We start from the raw sequence: 18,097 nt of genomic DNA, 5'->3' as shown, positions 1-18,097 counted from the left end.
TTTGAATAAGTTCAAATAAGTTCATTTGAATGTGACTGCTTGCCGTTGTTTCCTTGTTGCTGCTGGGAGTTTCTTGTGAAGGTGGAAAATGTTCAACTCTCACTACAGATATGGGTGAGTGTCCTTGTTTCTGTGGGTTTGTGCAGTTTTTAGCCTCCTTTCATCGTCAACACAAAGTTTAGCTTCAGAAGATTGCAAATAAAGATTTACTCAAGTTTGAGTCAGTTTTGAAAGCGAGTCTTTGTAGAAAGTTCAGTCAAGGTGAACAAGCTTTTAGTGTTCAAGTTGTCACATTTGAGGAACATTTCCCTGGCAAAGAGAAGCAAGAAGTCAAATAAATAAATGCAAACTCTACAGGGATACAAATTAAATGTTTTAATCAAGATTAAATAGAAGACCTTCTACTGAAGCTTGCCTTTTTTTGGTTAAGGGAGACAATTCAAGTTTATGGAAGACACTTCCTAATCTTAACTCTTTATTAGGTCCAAATTCTGCTGGAAGAGATTCGTAAATACTTAAAACAACAGTTTTTGTAGTGCATTTTTTGGCCGTGGTGCTCTGCTGGACTCACGTTGGGGCAGGCGTTCTCGCCTTGTTGTCCCACCAGGATGTAAAGCAGCTCGGCCCTCCTGAGAAGGAAGTTTGCTGCGATGTACACACCGAGCGACCTGCTCATGGCCATCACGCTTCGCCCACCAGCTGCACCGCAGGCGGTGATCCTGAGCCGCAACAAACATGTGGAAAAAGGCAAAACGCAAGACACGCATTTAAAGGATATCAGGAAGGAAAATAAAGAGCATTGGGTTCTTCCTCTGCTGAGTTTGGTGGGGAGATGTTTGCCTTATGGCAGCTGCAGATGAATTTCTGTGGTTAATAATCAGGTTCGTTTAACGGGTCACATTAAGCCCAACTGAGGCAGTAGGAGAACAAATCTGAACAACATGTGCTGTCCACAATGCGGCTAGTTTATTTTATTTTTATTTTTTTATAGCCCCAGGCTTTTCAGTTGTTTGTGTGCAGCTTGTTTTTGTGCAATCAGAGCTTCCAGAGAGTTCCACTCGGAGTCAAATCCAGGTTTAAACGGCTCATATCTTCAGGAGTGCCCACAGGAGCAATATCGATTTCTAAAAGGCTGCAGCAATAATCATGGAGCACCTCACGCCGTGAAGTCTGCACACTGGCTCTGAATGTTGACAAATTTCCAAATTTTAAAGCTCCACCATGGCAACGGGGGTGGGCGGTTTCGGATTCAGGTGGGGAGTGAATCACGCCACATGTCCTCCCTTCTGAAGAGAATCTGTTAGGAATGTTTCTCTTCGCTCGTGGAGGATTGATGCATTGAAGCGGAGGTAGGCGTGAGGGGAGAGTCATATTTGCTGCAAAAACATCAGAAGTACAAATGGTTGAGTTTGCAATCTATATTGTAGCAGATGGAAACTCATCAGTTTAAGTGAAATGGGCCTGACCATTAAGTACAGTTCAGCTGAAATTAGATATTTACATAGACTGCATAAAATATTTTTTTCTCTGTGTCATTTATTCCTATTTGCTGAATTCCAGAATAATGACTTTGTTTTCCATAAATTTACCTTGATTTGGTAAAATTGCCTTTTAAAATGATTAAATCACTGCTCATTTAAGAAAAAAAAAAGCAAATAATATATTGAAGACCAGGTGATGATGTCACAGCTTTGTAAGCTTCTGATTGGCTAATTCACAAAATGTAGATCCCTGTTGTGTGTTGCAGTTTAAAGAAACGTCTCAAACTTGTTTCTTTGTGTGGCATCAAAAGTCCCATGTCAATATATTTAATCAATTATACACAAGTATAAACAGCATATAAATGTGAACCCATAAGTACAAACCCAGAACAATATAAATTATATTACATTACATTTTATTACATTATATTATTTTTTATCATGTTGAAACCCAGAGAAAGAGAAACACTTGCAAAGATTCTGTCTGAAGATGGACAGAAAGTCATTCTGACCAGAAGCAAGGAAATGTTTAGAATGATGCAATGCAAGATATTGAGAAATGATTGTTTTTCTGTCTTTATTTACAATCATATAAATATCTGGGTTCAGCTGCAGACAAAATTCTTCCAAAGGAAAAATGTTTTGACTTCCCATCTGGATAAGGAAGGAGAAAAAGAAACTGTTCCCACTGTTAAAAAGCTTCGTCTCTCCATCCACTAATCCACTAACCAGTGTTGGTGTTAAATATATGCCATAAACTCATAGTGAACTTTTACATTTCATGGTTAAAAATGGACAAAGAAAGACCCGTCAGCTACATAAAACGCGGTCTGGAAAAATCTGAAGTGTTTGCATGAAAACCCGCAGTAACCCTGACTATGAATTATTCCAGCGAAAATGGCTTGTAAATGTGCGTTTACCCTGGCAGCAGGCCTACCTGTAGGTGCCCGTTTCTGGGACCCGCCACATTTGAATGCCTTTGAGGGGCCCGTGGGTGCCGACCGTCACGTTGATGTTGCTGCTCCTGTAGGAGTTGAGGCACTGAGTGGGATTCGGGCCCTCAGGACCCTCAGCCCCACAGGTGTGAAAAACCCATTTCTTGGCTGCAGATGAAGAAAAAGGAAAAAAGCAAGCGGCTTAGCTCTTTGTGAAGCACATACACACAGCTGCAGGAAGACAAATAATTTGACTCTGTCACACATGCACACTCGAGGATGATGAGCTGGCTGACATTCAGTGCACACCACAGACTCTCAATTCTTTCATTCTGCTGTCATTCAACACTTAAAGCATTTCCCACTGCTCCACCGAAGATATAAAGCACATTATTACATGTAGCGAAGGTAAGCTTCAAACTGAGATCATAGCCATAATAGCGGCAGGGAGGCACTGACAGGATCACAGGTGATAAACATTTCTGCTCATTTTGTCTGTAATCCCATGAGTCAAAGCTAATTTAAGTTCTTTTCTCGGCAATTAGCTTCACATCCGTCTTGTCAGATGGACATGGAGGAACGAACAGCTGCAGCACTAAATCCTGATTTCTGTTCAGCATTGAGGCAGACTTTCTAACTTCTGTCTCAGAGTCATCCGTCTTTCAATTAATTGTTTATGCATCTGGACAAAACGGAGGGAGAGGGGAGTGACAAAAAAACAACAGCGAGTAGCACAATTTCCTTATCTGTAGAACAAAATCTAAGATAAAGTGCAAAACAGTATGTGATCAATTAAATCTGACTTCACTGATTTCAAGGGGATTGAGAGTAAGGCGCTGGAAATCAAATTAATTGATAAATTAATCATTATCAGTGTTACTATCTCTATAAAAGATGGAGATAGTATGTTCTCCATTTGCTACCGTGGAGAATATAGATGTGTTCACAAAATTCCAAGGTGGAAAGATAAAAGCAGTGGCTTAAGGTAGCATTTGTTGCTGTTCAACAAACCAAGAAATAATAAAAGGCCAAACTACTAAAGTCCACTGTTCTACAGAGAGAAAATATTTTTAAGCAGCTGCTAGTCATGCTAAGAGTGTCCAAACCTTTTGACATTTTGACCAAAGTCGTCATGTCCAAAATACTCACAGGCTAAAAAAAATATATAGTAAGAAACAGATTGATGACTGCTTTATTCAATAAAGATAGGCAACTGTTTTCAAATTTAGACTTAAGAAAATGTTTAGTCAATGCTTAGCACCAAGAACAGGATACGAATCACTCTTTAGAGTGATTATTACATGTAATCACATGTAATAATGTGATGTATCCTCTACATGTGATTCGTAGAGGATACGAATCACTCTTTAGAGTCCTATTTGTTTAATTTAGTTTTCAAAACTCATTAGAAGCAGATTTGGATGAACCAAAGTCTACTTTTGAATAAAAGTCACTGGAAAGACTCAGGCAGGGTTACGTCTGCAAAATGTTACGACCCAGCGTCACTGACGGGACGCAAACTTCACTCTCACAGACAGTGCATGGCTCAGACTCTACAGGCCAAAAATCAATGGCACGATAGATAGAAAACCACTGAAAATGAGTGGCTTTTAAGTACGATTTGCAGGAGAAAGTCTCTTCTTGGTAAAAGTAATGTTCCAGTATTATACATGCATCCATTAAGTGACCTGTCCTCCGTCATATCAGAGAAAATTAGAGATTTTTTGGACCAAATGCACCACATAAAAAAAGAAGAAGACAAGAACAGCATGTCTGCACAAACACGTCAAATCAACTGTCAAGCACGGTGGTGGGTGATGATTTGAGCTTGTAGCTTCTATCATCCAAAGAATACTGTAACAGGTGAAAGGGTGTGGCTGCAAATCCGTCCATCTACTTCATGATTTATTCTCGTTTCCCAGCCACAGGACCTGGCAGGAAAGTCAAATGTGAAACAATCTGTCTGACAGATGAAGCTCAGCCCAAACTGGGTCACTAAGAGGGCAATAGTTTCAAACGCAGTAGCACATCTGCAACTCAATAGCTGAAAGAGAAAAGAATGAGAGGTACAAAGGCCTAGTCAAAGCACAGACATAAACCAGAAACTCTATATTATGCAATACGATATTCAACATCTCACTCTGTGGGAAAGAGACATGGTGGCTAATATCAATATTATATCAATAACATCAATGATTACCAGGTAAGGCCAGGCGTGCTTAAAAAGTTCGGCTCCTATGACATAAATTCATTTGGTGTTGAACACAAACCACTCTTGTGTTTGAAATGATTCCCTGATGTCCAGATGGTTTCCCACTTGACCCCATTTTATAGTTCTTGGTGGTCCACGGGTGTGAGTGAATTCCCGTTGAAAACCCACCACACAGCTGGCGTAATGACTAACTCTGTGATGAGCACTTGGGCAGAGCAAACAAAAACAAGATGAGCTCTCGGAGACGAGAGTCCTCTCTAATAACCGCTGTTCACACTCGTCTGGGCCCCTCACTTCCAACAAGTACGAATCCAGATGCAAAAGACATCCCAGCGGACTGTATCCCTGCCTGAGTGCTACATGAACCCGAGAACTTTGCCACCAGTAGTAAGCAATTAGCATAACAAGCGGTGGCCTCCATCAGAAAGAGGGCTGGCAGTGTTCATCAGAGAGAAATTGTTCCAAATGTGCTGCAGAGAAGAAAAACTGCAAGAGAAAGAAGAAGGAGGATGATTCTGATTGGACTGAAGCTCCTGCAGTAACATCCCAGCATTCTCCACCCCATCTGAACGTTAACAGTAAACACAAACTCATCTCGCGGTTCTTTAAAGTGACTCCAGATGGTGTTTTTTTTTTGCATTATAGAAGAAAATTTTATTTCTTTATGGCCAAAAAAGGCATTTTTGGTGGCAGAGAGTATCAACAGTACCAGTGTTCTTCTGGCATGCAGAAACCATTGAGAACCACTGATCAGCAGCATCTGAGCATTCCTGCTTGAAACAGACGGACGGTCAGAAAGGCAGATGGACAGAGCTTTTGTCAGGCTGCACTGCAAGGCACGTCATATCAAAAGCAGAAATCTTCAGATTTTTATTTTTTATTTTTTTAAACTCTTGCCATGATGACATTCGGCCCGGGTGGATTCATCCCCCGTAAATCAGGGAACAACTGAGTCAATCAGAGCTTTGAGGCTGCATTAAAGCTGACGGCAGCTCTTTGCACAGACTCGGCCATTCGATGCAGTGACGGGTCAAACACAGGAGAGATCGGCTTTTATCGCACGGCAACATATTGCGATCATCAGTGTTGATCACATAAAATGCGAGAAAGTGAACTGTTCCCGGTCGACTGAGGTGCAAAGTGAGCTAATCTTGGTAATGGTGCTGTTATATGAAAAAAAAAAAAAAGCCAGAGTCTCAGATTTGAACAAGGTGTTCCTCAGTCCTAATGTAAAAAGACCAAATGTTTTTTTTTTCTTTTCTTTTGCCAGAGATTTTCACTTCTGGTTAAAATCTCTGGTAGTTTTATGTCTCCATTTGAGTACAGATATATATTTCTATAGTGAAAATAAATATCTACTTTTGTATCTGGAACCACAATTGAGCCAGTAGATATTTTATTTTGGACCTGTTTGTCTCAAACAAGCTGAAAGAGGGCCAAACCATCATGGAAGACTGTTTTTCTGAAAGCGTGTACAAGGACTTGAGGAGCTGCAGTTTAGAGGAAGCCATCGACGCTTTCCTCTCATCACACTGCCAAACACTCACCCCTGTCTATTTTCCATCTTCTAACACATCAACTAACAACAAAATGCTCACTGGTTGCCTAATATATCCCACCCACTAACAGGTGGCATGATGGAGAGGATCACTTCACCTGTCATGATGTCATGCCTGATGGGACTCTGTGTATGACTGGGATGGAGACGAGGAGTGGATGCTAATAGTTGACAGCTGTGGTAACAGGAGACTGATGCAACGGGGGGAAACTAATGGAAGAGGCTAAATGAACACTACAAAGGGAACACGGTGATCTTGTGAAATGCTAAGCAGGTAATGAACCACATTTATTCAAAATATGTAAAATCCAGATCAAACCCTTCAGACTATGATACCTAAAGAATCATTTTGGTTCAACAATCTGATTTTTAATCTTGTTCTCTGTAAAGGTTGCTGCAAAGGTTTTAATAATTCAAATAGCAGTTGAATTTCCACTGTTTTATGGAAATGTACTTCTACCTAGTGGGGGGGGAAAAACTACTTCAGGAACGAGTTTTCCCCCAGATTAAGTTTTCATTGTCTGTCTAGCTTCTTCATCCTAATGATCCCCTATTTTACCCCACAATAAGATTCGCCCTTAGCATTGAGCACAATAGCAATTCATTCCTCACTGGCATCCTGTTTTAAGACGAGCACACCTTATCTTGCAGCTGGTGTCTTCTTTGGGCCGGTCATTAGAAAGATACATCAAGACTGTCACATTAAGACTAGCTCTGAATGCTAAAAGAAAAACCTGAAGACTAAAGACTCAAATTAATTAAGACCCCTGGTTTATGTGACGCAGTATCCATCTTATATCCGACTTGGTGACTGCTGGTTTCCATCTTAAGCTGAAAATAACACTTTACAAGGAATTTTTTTAGGTCAACGCTTAAAAAAAAACACAAGACGAGCCAAAAAACACAAGAAGCTGACAGATTTTTATTCTGTGCGGCTAATTTGCAAACCTAAAATGGCTGAAGCTCCTTTCTGTACACAGCGCTCAAGGGATGGCGTCTGTTGTCAGAACCCATCAGAATGCTTCAATCAACATCTCATCCAACTTTGATTTGATGCCATTTCTCATCTACAAACCTTGGGCCACCGCTGCTGTTTTGTGAATGAAACTGGCTCGTCTTTAAATGGAGAAGGGTTTGTTTAAAGAATCTAATCCTTTCACATCCTGCTGGATAAAAAGTGAACACAGTGATATGTTGAGGCATCATGACAGTCTGCTATAAGGACTTATTGTTTCAAAGCTTAGAAAATCTTTGACAGCCACAGACAAGCAAACATATCCAGAAGACAAAGAAAACTGAGACTGGCTTTATTTTCTGACATAAAAAGGCAAAGCAGACGTACAGGCAAATTCTATATATTGTATTTTTAGGTCCTGTAAAGGTCCTAGACTTGTGGTTTTGAATAGGACATTTAAGAATTAACAGGTATAATGTCTATAAGAGTTACTACCAACTCAGGTTTCCGAGTAAAGACGAAACTATACATCATTTCAGTATCAGCTAATGTGCTGATTAATTAGCAAAATACAGCTTGGAATACACGATTTGTTGGTTGTTATTTTCGGTTCTTACGATTGGTCATTTCCTGTGCAAAAATGATTTTTAGCAAGCTGGATGGAGTTTTGCACTAAATGCTAAAGGTCATAACAAGTGTTGGAAGTAACTTTGCAATCCAATTATCTGATATCATGAAGCCCCCCTCCGGTGAAATCAGATGGAGTCAAGCTTGAACGTAGCACCCTTCGACTAAGCACACATTTTCAGTCAATGTTTTTCTAAAAGTTAACTATATACATTATCACAATATGATGTTTCAGTGGTTAATGAGGCATGCTGCCTTTCACTACTTAATAGCATTTGACTATTGTTTCCTGTAGCCAGTAAAAACATTTAAAGTAAGGATGCACAATTAATATTTAATAGCGATGCGACTGGTAAAAACTGCAACGCTGACGTTGTTGTTAGCCCACATTTTACAGATTATTCTCCTTTTTTACTCCAACTCAGTGTCCCACCGCTCTCTACGAATTTACCCACAAACACAAACATCAGGTGTGTGCATTAGAGCAGGCTGAGTCAGGTTGTGCAGGAAAAAAAGAGCTTGACACTTGAAATTTAAAATATTAACAAAAATTGTCTCCAATTCATCTTGGATAGCTTGTACAGAAGCACTTTAGATAATATTTTCTAATCTATTATTATTATTTTTTTTTATGTTTTAAGTTGGCTTCAAAAACAATCAAAACAACAATGAAACAACATGTGATGCTTGTGGAAATTGAATAACCAATCCCTGATGTAAATGCTGCAGAAGTATTGCACGAATAGCAAACTAATTATCCTTATTTCAATGCTGCACCATGCATATGGTACTTCTGCACAGCTGAGGATCCACTTCTTTTGTCATGCCAATTAAGTTTGTAATAGAAAAAGAAAAAAAAAATCTTGCTCTTGAGTTTTTTAACTTTCCCCCCAGAAAACATTACATTTAATGTCAGGTGGATCATAAACAACCCAAGTACTTCATATACCTCAGAACTGGAGTTTTTTTTTTTTTTTTAAGCTTCACTTCTTGAAGCTTACACCCACGTTTAAATTTTTTCTCTTGAGGAAAGAAGCTGTGGAGACGATGACAAACTATTATTACCACAAAATGAGCTTCATAATAAATCTCTGCATTAATTCAAGAAACAAATGAAAGGTTCTTGGCCTGAAAGCTAAGAATTACTCAGGCATATATGTATCCCTATTCTGATCCATCTCTTCTATAAATAAGTAAACGATGAGTCAGGTACGGATGCTGTAGAGCATAACATTTGTGAGAACTGAAAGTTTCTGCACCCAAAGAGGAGGCAAATTCATGAAGGAAAAAAAAAAAAAGCATAAACAAAAAGAAAAGAATCAAGGTGAAGTCAGGGGGATGGGAGGAGAAAAGTGGGACAACAGACTGAGATCAGAGCAAGTTCTGACAGTGAGACGGGATAGCAGAGCGAGAAGGCAGTAATACAAGCGAACAGAGAGTCAATAACAGCTTTTCACATGCTAGAGACAAGAGACAAATGTAGAAATGAAAGGGAACAAAATGTCCGCGTCCCAGATAGTGGGGTGAAGAGGAGGGTGAGGGGAAACATGAACGTTTGGTGGGGTTAATCACCCAGTGTGTCGGGGGGAAGATGAGAGGCTCGTAGGAGTGACAGATCTGCTGAGCTAAAGCCCTCATCAGGCCTGCCACGCTGTCCTCCACATGTCAAAGCACCAGGCTAAAGAAGGCGGCTGTCGAACGGCAGCCGCTGAAGGCTGCCTGCGGACGGGCCAACGCAGAACTTCAACTTCTTTCCCCCTGACTTAATATCTATGATAATCACAAGGGCGGGAGCAGTGGGATTTCAAACTCCCCTCCTCCTCTGAGGCCTGCTGCCCTTTTCCCAACCATCCTAAGTATTACTTGTGTAAACCTATTATACCGCTTTCGTTCTGCCCTTGAAGCAAATATCTTAAGACACTTGGATGTTTCTCTGCAGTCAGTTGCTGCCTGACTCTTGTGTCTGCTGTGTCAGATGTTAAACATCCCCTCACACAGTCACCTCATTGTTCTACAATGAAGAAGACCCACAGAATAAGGCAATAAATTGGATAATCCTAAAAAAAAACTTTAGCCAATTAGGCTGCAAACATACAATAAAGACGGTTCCTCTTTGAGCTGCCGCTAAGGTTTCTACCTACTCGTGTCTCTCCGTGTAAAATTACAGTGCTGAGCCTTTGAAGCTTTCCAGAATGTGTTGGGGTTTTTTAAATACCAAATTAAATATTTTCATTTTGTAGAAACTCAGACTCTTTAATTTGATAACCGTTTCCCTCTATGAGGCCTTAACAGCTTCATTCGAGTGAACTGGTGCCAACTCAAATTCAGTAAACAGCATTTAAAAGACACAAGCAGACCTTTCATAACCAGACCTCAAAGTTGTTGGACTACATTGGATATAAAAAGTCTTCACACTCCACAACAATACCAGGGCTTATGATGTAACAAAACAAAAACAAACAAAAATAAAACATTACAACCATGATACATCACTTCAGAGCTTTTTTCTACCTTAAACGTTTTAACTTGAGGTTAGGCAGAGGCCAGAGTGTTTAATGACTCATAATCAACATGAGTTTGAATGTGGTTATAGATTTCAGTTATTTTAAATTGCTGCTATTTTTAACATTACAAAACTGTAATCTTTAACAGGGATGTACAGACTTTTTACTTCACATTACATTGATGAAAACCAAAACACAATGCCATAAAAGCTGTGCAGTGTGTTTTAAAGTGAGAGAGAAATAAAAGTTTAGACGTCGATACAGCCATGGGATATTGTGGGTGATGTTTTTGTAATATCTAAGAGGAGGTCATAAATATTTTGGCCTTCGGGTTTACTCTGACACAGCTGACGAGTTGGTTAGAAATCAGATCCCTTAACCTTGCCTGAAGAGTTTAATCCTTGACAATATATGGTAAACATCAGAAGGATGAAAGAGGAACTGAATGTGTATCGGACTTTTTAAACATCAATTAAAAGCACAAGTGACACTGACTACATTCCCTTCTCTGAGCTGCCCAGATCAATTTCATGTTGCATTCCAAGTTATTTCAGCTACTACATAACATTTTGTTTCCAGCCTTGTAATTCTGTCATTTCTTTCTTCGTTATTTGCTGCTAACCTGGATTTTTGGGAAAAAACTAAAACACACTTGGTGTTTCCATATGACCTAAGAATAAAGTCAGAACCAGGGACCCTGTCCTAATTTAAGACCATTTTATTGACAGTGACAACCTCAACAACGGCAGTATTGTTCCAGACCCACAATGCTAAGGTGGATGCACATCAACAATGACCTTGCATTAAAATCTATATTTCTGACTGTAAATGTTTGGTTTTCTTCATTTTTGTGCGCATGTTCAAATAAAGCCTGTGTCAAAGGCTGGAAGGCCATTTGTAGATAAATTACCAATCAATTTTCAACTGAGCTTTATTTATTATTACTATTATTATTTCTCTAAGCATTAATACTCTGACTGGTTTTGCTCAGACATGCCATTTCAGGATAAACATTTTCCATAAGAGCATAAATAATTTTAAAAGGATGGACTTCAAGTAGTTTGAAAGGACTTTACAACTCAAATTGATAAGGACTAATTGTTGCTTATGAAGGTCATTCTCAATGTCTTTTCATGGTGGCACTGGGTTAACCCTCAGCTCGAGGTTCCAGGACAACATAACACCTAAAAGCTACAGCTTTAGTAGAGGCTGTCACAGTTGATGATGATGAATTAATTGCACTTTTGCTGCTACTTTCGCTCTCATGTCTTACGGGCGCAGTGAGGGTGTAACTATAACTTTCATATGTGCTTTACTTTTGTTTATGAAATATTAACAGCATATAATCCATTAAGTGTTCAAAAGCATGAATTAAAATGTAAATAATTGTATAACCAAGCAAATCCAGAAGTATTTGAAATTATTATTAGGGTGTGCTTTCTTTTAATGTTCAATAAAACCGTAAACAGCAGCATATAGGAGCCTGGCTAATTATTTTCCTATTGTGCAGCTCAACATGTGTGCCAGATGTGATGTTTGCTTTGTGGTCAGTAAACGTGAAAAATATCAGTTTTCTGGCCACTGCATTTGAACAGTAACATGTAAATAATTAAAGTGCTAGCAGCCCTTGCTGTCAAATAAAATCATCAGGAGACATTAAACTACGAGGAGATACTCTGATAACTTTTAGAGGAGAAGTTTTCAAAAGTTCAAAATGCACTTCAAGTACTTCAAAGCGATTCTGCGGAAGAACATTTCTGAGAAGGTCTCATAGTAAAGTAATTAACTTGCAGCTTAGAATCTGCAAAACGAAACCTCTGCTTGTCTTTACTCTTTTGAAGTAAGGAATTTACAGAGTGCGAGATGAAAAATGTCAAGTCAGTGGATCTGGCTCCACTGACATTCTCTGGAGACAAATTGGACGGTTTTACACTTCAAAACTGTCCGTCCTGCTCCATTTAATGCCGAAGGAGATCTCTGATTCACTCGCTCAGCTGCTGAACGCAGAGCACACCAGTAGGGGGCACACTTACTTTGTTGCAGGCCACACACTGACATTATACCCAGCAGGACAAGAGTATTTGTAGCTCATTAAAGTGTGTAAGCGTGAGTGTGTGGGAGAGGGCAAAACAGGTGTTACAGACACAAAAAAAAAAAAACTTTTTTTTTTCCTCCTCTCATTCACTCACACATGTGTCTAATTTATTGCAATGAAACACACTTACAATAATCTGTGGTGATCACCGGAGGGCTTCTGATGTCAGGTACTGGAGTCTTACTGGTAGGTAATAATGGGAGCTGGGTTATGCTGGTGGCCACTGGTGGAAACTCCCCGTTTGCTGAAATAAAAAAAAAAATAAAAAAAGAAATTCAGAGGAAAAAAAGCAAAAGTGAGTAAAGATTTCAGGGGGTTGTCTTAAGCCACCAGCAGGGGTGATTCTTTAGTTTATGCCACCTCTGGTCATACAGGAGAGAGAAACAACCTGGGGAAATGGAGGTTTTCTGTCTTGTTCATAGTGACAATGATACACTATTTTGCAAAACTATTCGCTCACACACACATGCAGTAAACTAAAAGGACTTACAGCTCTTTACTTAATTAATGACACGCTTAATTTATGCAAAGTTTAGGAGATCAGGCACTGATGTTGTCAGGAGATTTTGCTTACAGCCTCTACCAAAGGTACATAAGGGGGTAAAGGTCACGACTCTGTCAAGTTATTCCCACACAAAACTCGCTTATGCTTCGTTGCTTGGTATGCAGTCAAGTTTTGCAATTTGCTCTCGTTACAGTCATTCACAGAAGTCATGAGTCAAATGAATGTTTCTGAATTGTTTAGTGAAAGAAATGTAAAATGTCAAGGTGTGATATACATAATGAAAGAGAAAAACATTTGGTCTTTATTTTTCCACCCAAGGCAGCAGCTTGTATTTTAGTCTTTGGTGAAAAATGTTATTCAGAGCCAGAGGTTTTAAATCTTTAATGGTATCACTCTTCTAATTACTAAAAATGCTGCAAATAGTTGCTTTTTGTGAATGTGTGCCTCTCTTTTTTTAGTAAAAAGAAATGCATTTAAAGGTGTTTTTATAAAAAAAAAATAAAAAGCTTTTCATTTAGAAAACTAACATTTTCTGTGTCTTATTTTCTAATGGAAACAGGAATATGACCAGTAAAAAAAAAAAAAAGAGGATCACTGATGGATCTGAGTGAGAAGCAGCTGGGATGACACTCAGGCTCTCCACTTCTGAGGCCATTCTGGTACCACTGGGAGCAAGTCTGCCTCAAGCGTGGGACGTTCAAGTATTTTGGTCCAGGATGGCAGAATAGAGTGGGTGTGGAATAGTCAAATGAAGCTCCACAGGCAGATACAGGCTCTGATACTACCAGCTAGGACAAAGAAAAACTTATGCTAAAAAGTGAAGCTACGTCTACTTTCCAAAGCCTTTATAGTTATTAGACGGGATCATGAGCTGGATACAAGTAGCTGAAATGAGCTTCCACCTGATCAGGTTGCCTGTCCCTTTGCGCCCAATCGTCCCTGATTTGTATGGAGAGTCAGGAGAAGCTTTCTCTTTCTCTAAAACCTTAAGTAAGATCCAGAAAAATACGAGGAAAATCTCTGCAGCATTTACATAAAACATTTTTGATCGCCAGCGACTTCCAAAAATCCAAGAATCTGACAGAGACCCTGGTTTTTAAAACCTTAAGTTTGTTGGAGTCTTGTTTGCTAATTGTTTAGTTCCTAGATCCGCAGAGAAGGATGGCAATAAAGAAGCAGCAGCGTCTGGGTCCTGAGTGAGATTAAAATCAACCATACACACAGCCAACAAGTGGCTACTAACGAGAAGAGGGAACCTTAAAATGAAAACTGCATTCCTCCAACAAGATCTTCAATTGGTCTGACAGAAGTTAAATTCCCATCTTGCAGTCTCTGGGTTAATATTTAATTCACCACAGCACCAGAAAGAAGCCGCAAGTGGGTTCACTCTGACTATCAGCAATGACTATATAATTTTGTGGGCATGTACCCTGCAGGGATTCAGAGATCACTCTGATGCAACAAATACAACACTGTCCACAGTGGAAGTAATCCTTCCCTGCATATTTCAGCAGCTCAAAGTTTGGGTTGGCATTGTGTCAACAGGCCAACCTAAAATACACAGACCTGGAAGGGCAAATTCAAAATCGTAATTGAGGAGTGACAAGAACTTTAACTTTGTGGAACTTTGTTTTAATAATTGAAAAATATTAGTGCATTTATTATTTCGATCCAACCTGGTTGTTTGCTCTGTCAGTAGCAGAAAAAACTTCCATGAGAGGTTTTCCCTGAGATTTGTCCTGCTTTGAACAGAAAACTGAGAGGGACTATGCGCTCACTGGCTAATTTATTAAGTAGGAACATTGATTTGAAATTGTTTCGATTTTTCTTTTGCTATTTGCGATGATAAGAAGCTGAAGAGGAACACCTGCTTAGTGCATTTCCTTTCTGGAATAGAAAAGGAGAGGCATGTCTAAGTTTTTACTCCTGGATATGTTACCTTTGTGACACAAACTCAAAATAAACAAGAAGATAAGGGCTGGATGGCTACATCCCTGCTTGGTTGGTAGAAAATAGCAGTAGACAGTACAATAATTAATATTACCAGTACAAATAGCAAAGTACACTTGACCTGTACACATGCTACCTAATTCAAAACCTTGCAAGTCTTTTCAGCTTGCAGATGCAAAGTTTTTTTTTTTTTTTTTTACAGCTCATAAATGATGAACAGTAAGCTCTTTCTGATTTACCAATTTTACAAAAACAACCCATGATTACCCGGTAAAGCAGGCCATTTCCTAATACCTTTGAACAGTGGATCAAAAAGATGTGACTCACTGTTGCGTCACCCTGAATGACACTCCAGTCTCTCGCTCGTTATCTGATAATCCTTCCTACCTCCGTACAGTGCCACACACATTCTCAGAGGGTTCTGTTGTTGTACTGTTTGTCCTACTTTAGGACATGCAGAAAAACAACAGTATTCAAGCTGCCTAAACAATTTTTTCCCCCCCACAGCTTTAGATCCAAACTTTCTGCTCTATTCTATTCACTTGTTACTGTTGATTTTTCTATGCACATCCTAGCTATGTTTCTCCATCATGGCTCTTAATTGTTGAGGTGCAACTTCAGGTATGTACTCTACAAAGTCAAAATAAAATATTTTGTTGGATTTCATTGACTTAATAAACCCGGAGCGAAAAGACAGGCAGGTTCAAATTACGGCTATTTTCCTCCCTTCTCTCAGTAAATAATGCAGAAAGATGATATTGTGATTGTTTCAGCCACATTCAAACTGTCATAGTTCCTCGGTTTATGAATAACTCTGAGACTTCTGTGCCCAGAGCAAAAACTTGAACTTGTAAATGATCCTTTATAGTCACATAACCCACATATTAAAACCTATTCCTATTCTCTATGTGGATTTGCTCTCGGAGAGGCCAATTTTATGGCTTCTGGAGTTAATTTGCATTTTACAAAGAAGAAACACAGTGAAGGTTCGCAGTCGTCTTTACACAGCATAACGTCAGACCGGCTGTTCATGCTGCAGCTTCGTGTTACTCCCCACAGAGCTGCGCTGTTTGCCAAAAAAAAAAAAATTGTTATTTAAAGGTTTATTTTGTTATTTTTTCTTGTTTTAAGCCTCAAATATGTCTACTATAACTAGTTGCATATTTATGTTTCACCAAATTTCTTGTGATGAGCGAATGTTGCTTCAGAGAAGCTGAAAAATATTTACAGGAACTCAAGCTGAAATCTGACTACGGGTTCCTTAATTGCGATGAGCCGACGACTTGCCCACAATGTGTCATTTGCCTCCTTGGTGAGAACAAATCAGACTTGCTTTTTTCCCTCCTTCATCATCGCAGCAGCATCAGGGGAGAAAAACAAGACTTTTCATCTTTATCTCTGTAATCATTTTAGCACAACAGTACTCCCGCTCTACCATCCCGGATCCCCCGTCACCTCAGGCAGAAGTCTCACCATTTGCGACAATATGGCAGGGGGGTCCCTCAGCAGCTAAGAGCTTTAGAAACCTTCTGCTTGGTGGCAGAGCTGGATTTGGTCAAACCAAAATATGCTCGCTTTGAATTACAGCAAACTATTAAACTTTAACGTGCCTCGACTCTTCTTCTGGGCAAAATTTGCCGTTAAATGGTTGTCTGATCATAAATCTTTAGTCTGGTATAAAATATGCAGCTTCGGACCTAATTGCAGCAGCTGACGTCTCTGCTGAACGCTACCTGTGGCAAAAAAAGAAAGAAAAAAAAAATCATGTAATTTTGACTTCAAATGTTTGAAAAACTCAGCCGTGCATTTTTTTTTTTTTTTTCAGATGTGGCTGCAGGAAAATCAATATCTCATTCCCTCGCTCCACAATCCACACACAAATATGATTGTTTAAGACTGCTGCTCAGGAGCATTGATACAGATAGAGATTACGTGCAGCATAAGAGTGATTGCAGTGGCTGTTTGCTCAAGAGAAGGACTCCATGCAGTCATAGCTTTCCGTAACTAGGACCTGTAGATGTTTTACATGTTGTCAGTGAATTCACCAACTTTTTGAATCTTCGACAGAGTTGCTAATAAACTTGCCTGCATTGTTATTCTGGGCATAACAACACGTTGCAGGATTGGTATGCGGCTGCAGCGGGAACAAGAGCTTGCTCGCTCGCTCGGGTCCAGCACTGAGCTTCTTGATCCACAGGGCAGGGCGTCAGCGGCCGTGACTGTCGCTGTTCATTAGTATCGTGCTATAAGCTACCTGAGGTGCCCCAGAGACCTGCTTCTAGGAGGATGGGGGTGCGGAGGCACCTTGTTACCACACAGGCACATCTCAAAATGTCTCAAGTCTTTAACAGCTCTGATGCCAGGGTGGGCGGGAAACAGGGTTAATAAATAGACAAACAATATTTTAGAATTTTGTTTATAATAGCAATGCTGCTTTTTAACCAAATCTAGATATCTGTGTTTTATTCTTTAATGCCACACATGATTTAGATGCAGGCATTTCTTAGGCTTCTACTTCTGTTCCACAATTGAAATTTTGCTCAAACATTTGCGAATGCCCTCTGGTGGATGATCTAAGTACTACACGTGGCAAACAACGAAAGCGAAGATGGAGCTGCGTCCTTCATCGACCGTAGAGATCGTAAGTGAGATGAATTTGGACCATCCATCCTTCAGATTTACTCCTGCTCTTGTCTCGCTATATGTCCTGTTGCCTAGCAACTGTGACAGCTCTAAACACGAGCTGGTAAAAATGGTAATCGTCCTGAGTTTTTTTTTTCTCTTTCTTTTTGTATTATATAACACTTTCTAATTATTTAAATTAATTAATTAAATTAGTTAATTTGTCACAATACCTATTTTTTTAATACATGTTTATGTGGAAGGCAAAATCCTACCAACACATCTGCTTAACACATTTAACTTAACTTTTGTACCGCCAGGCATTAATACTTAGATTTAACTGTTCTCTATTCCTGTTCCATCTCCTGCTTCATCTGCCATTGTTACAAAAAACAAAAATATTCCGTTCGACCTGTAAGAAAACAATATAGCGTGGTCTGCGCGAAGACACCAGACCTAGCCGTCAAATCCATGGATAAGAAGGCTTTGGGAAAAGTCTTTGAATACGGGCAGCCTATATTACTAAGACTGATCATTCCTTCAAATCCGGCCTTCGAAGGATGCAACATGACTCCATGAAAAACCATTTAATGGGCTTATGGGTCATTCATCTATAAGGAAAGTTTGCTTTCTGACTTTTTCCTGATTCTAAA

The 18,097-nt window shown here is 39.5% G+C and overlaps 1 protein-coding gene across 2 annotated transcripts in view; it reads right to left on the bottom strand.

Moving 5' to 3' along the window:
* The window catches only part of alk (ALK receptor tyrosine kinase), a 399,799-nt gene that overhangs the window by 31,352 nt on the left and 350,350 nt on the right, over positions 1 to 18,097 (bottom strand). For both annotated transcript variants that reach the window (XM_016662468.1, XM_007575639.2), the window contains exons 11-13: positions 12,498 to 12,611; positions 2,419 to 2,584; positions 572 to 719 (exon numbers count right to left, since the gene is read on the bottom strand). In XM_016662468.1, the coding sequence (XP_016517954.1) occupies positions 572 to 719; positions 2,419 to 2,584; positions 12,498 to 12,611 (428 nt within the window). The remainder of the gene's footprint in view (positions 1 to 571; positions 720 to 2,418; positions 2,585 to 12,497; positions 12,612 to 18,097) is intronic.

The sequence above is a fragment of the Poecilia formosa genome, unplaced genomic scaffold (genome assembly GCF_000485575.1).
Source record: "Poecilia formosa unplaced genomic scaffold, Poecilia_formosa-5.1.2 Scaffold8, whole genome shotgun sequence".
Classification (NCBI taxonomy): domain Eukaryota; kingdom Metazoa; phylum Chordata; class Actinopteri; order Cyprinodontiformes; family Poeciliidae; genus Poecilia; species Poecilia formosa.
This window is presented reverse-complemented; position numbering and strand designations above follow the sequence as displayed.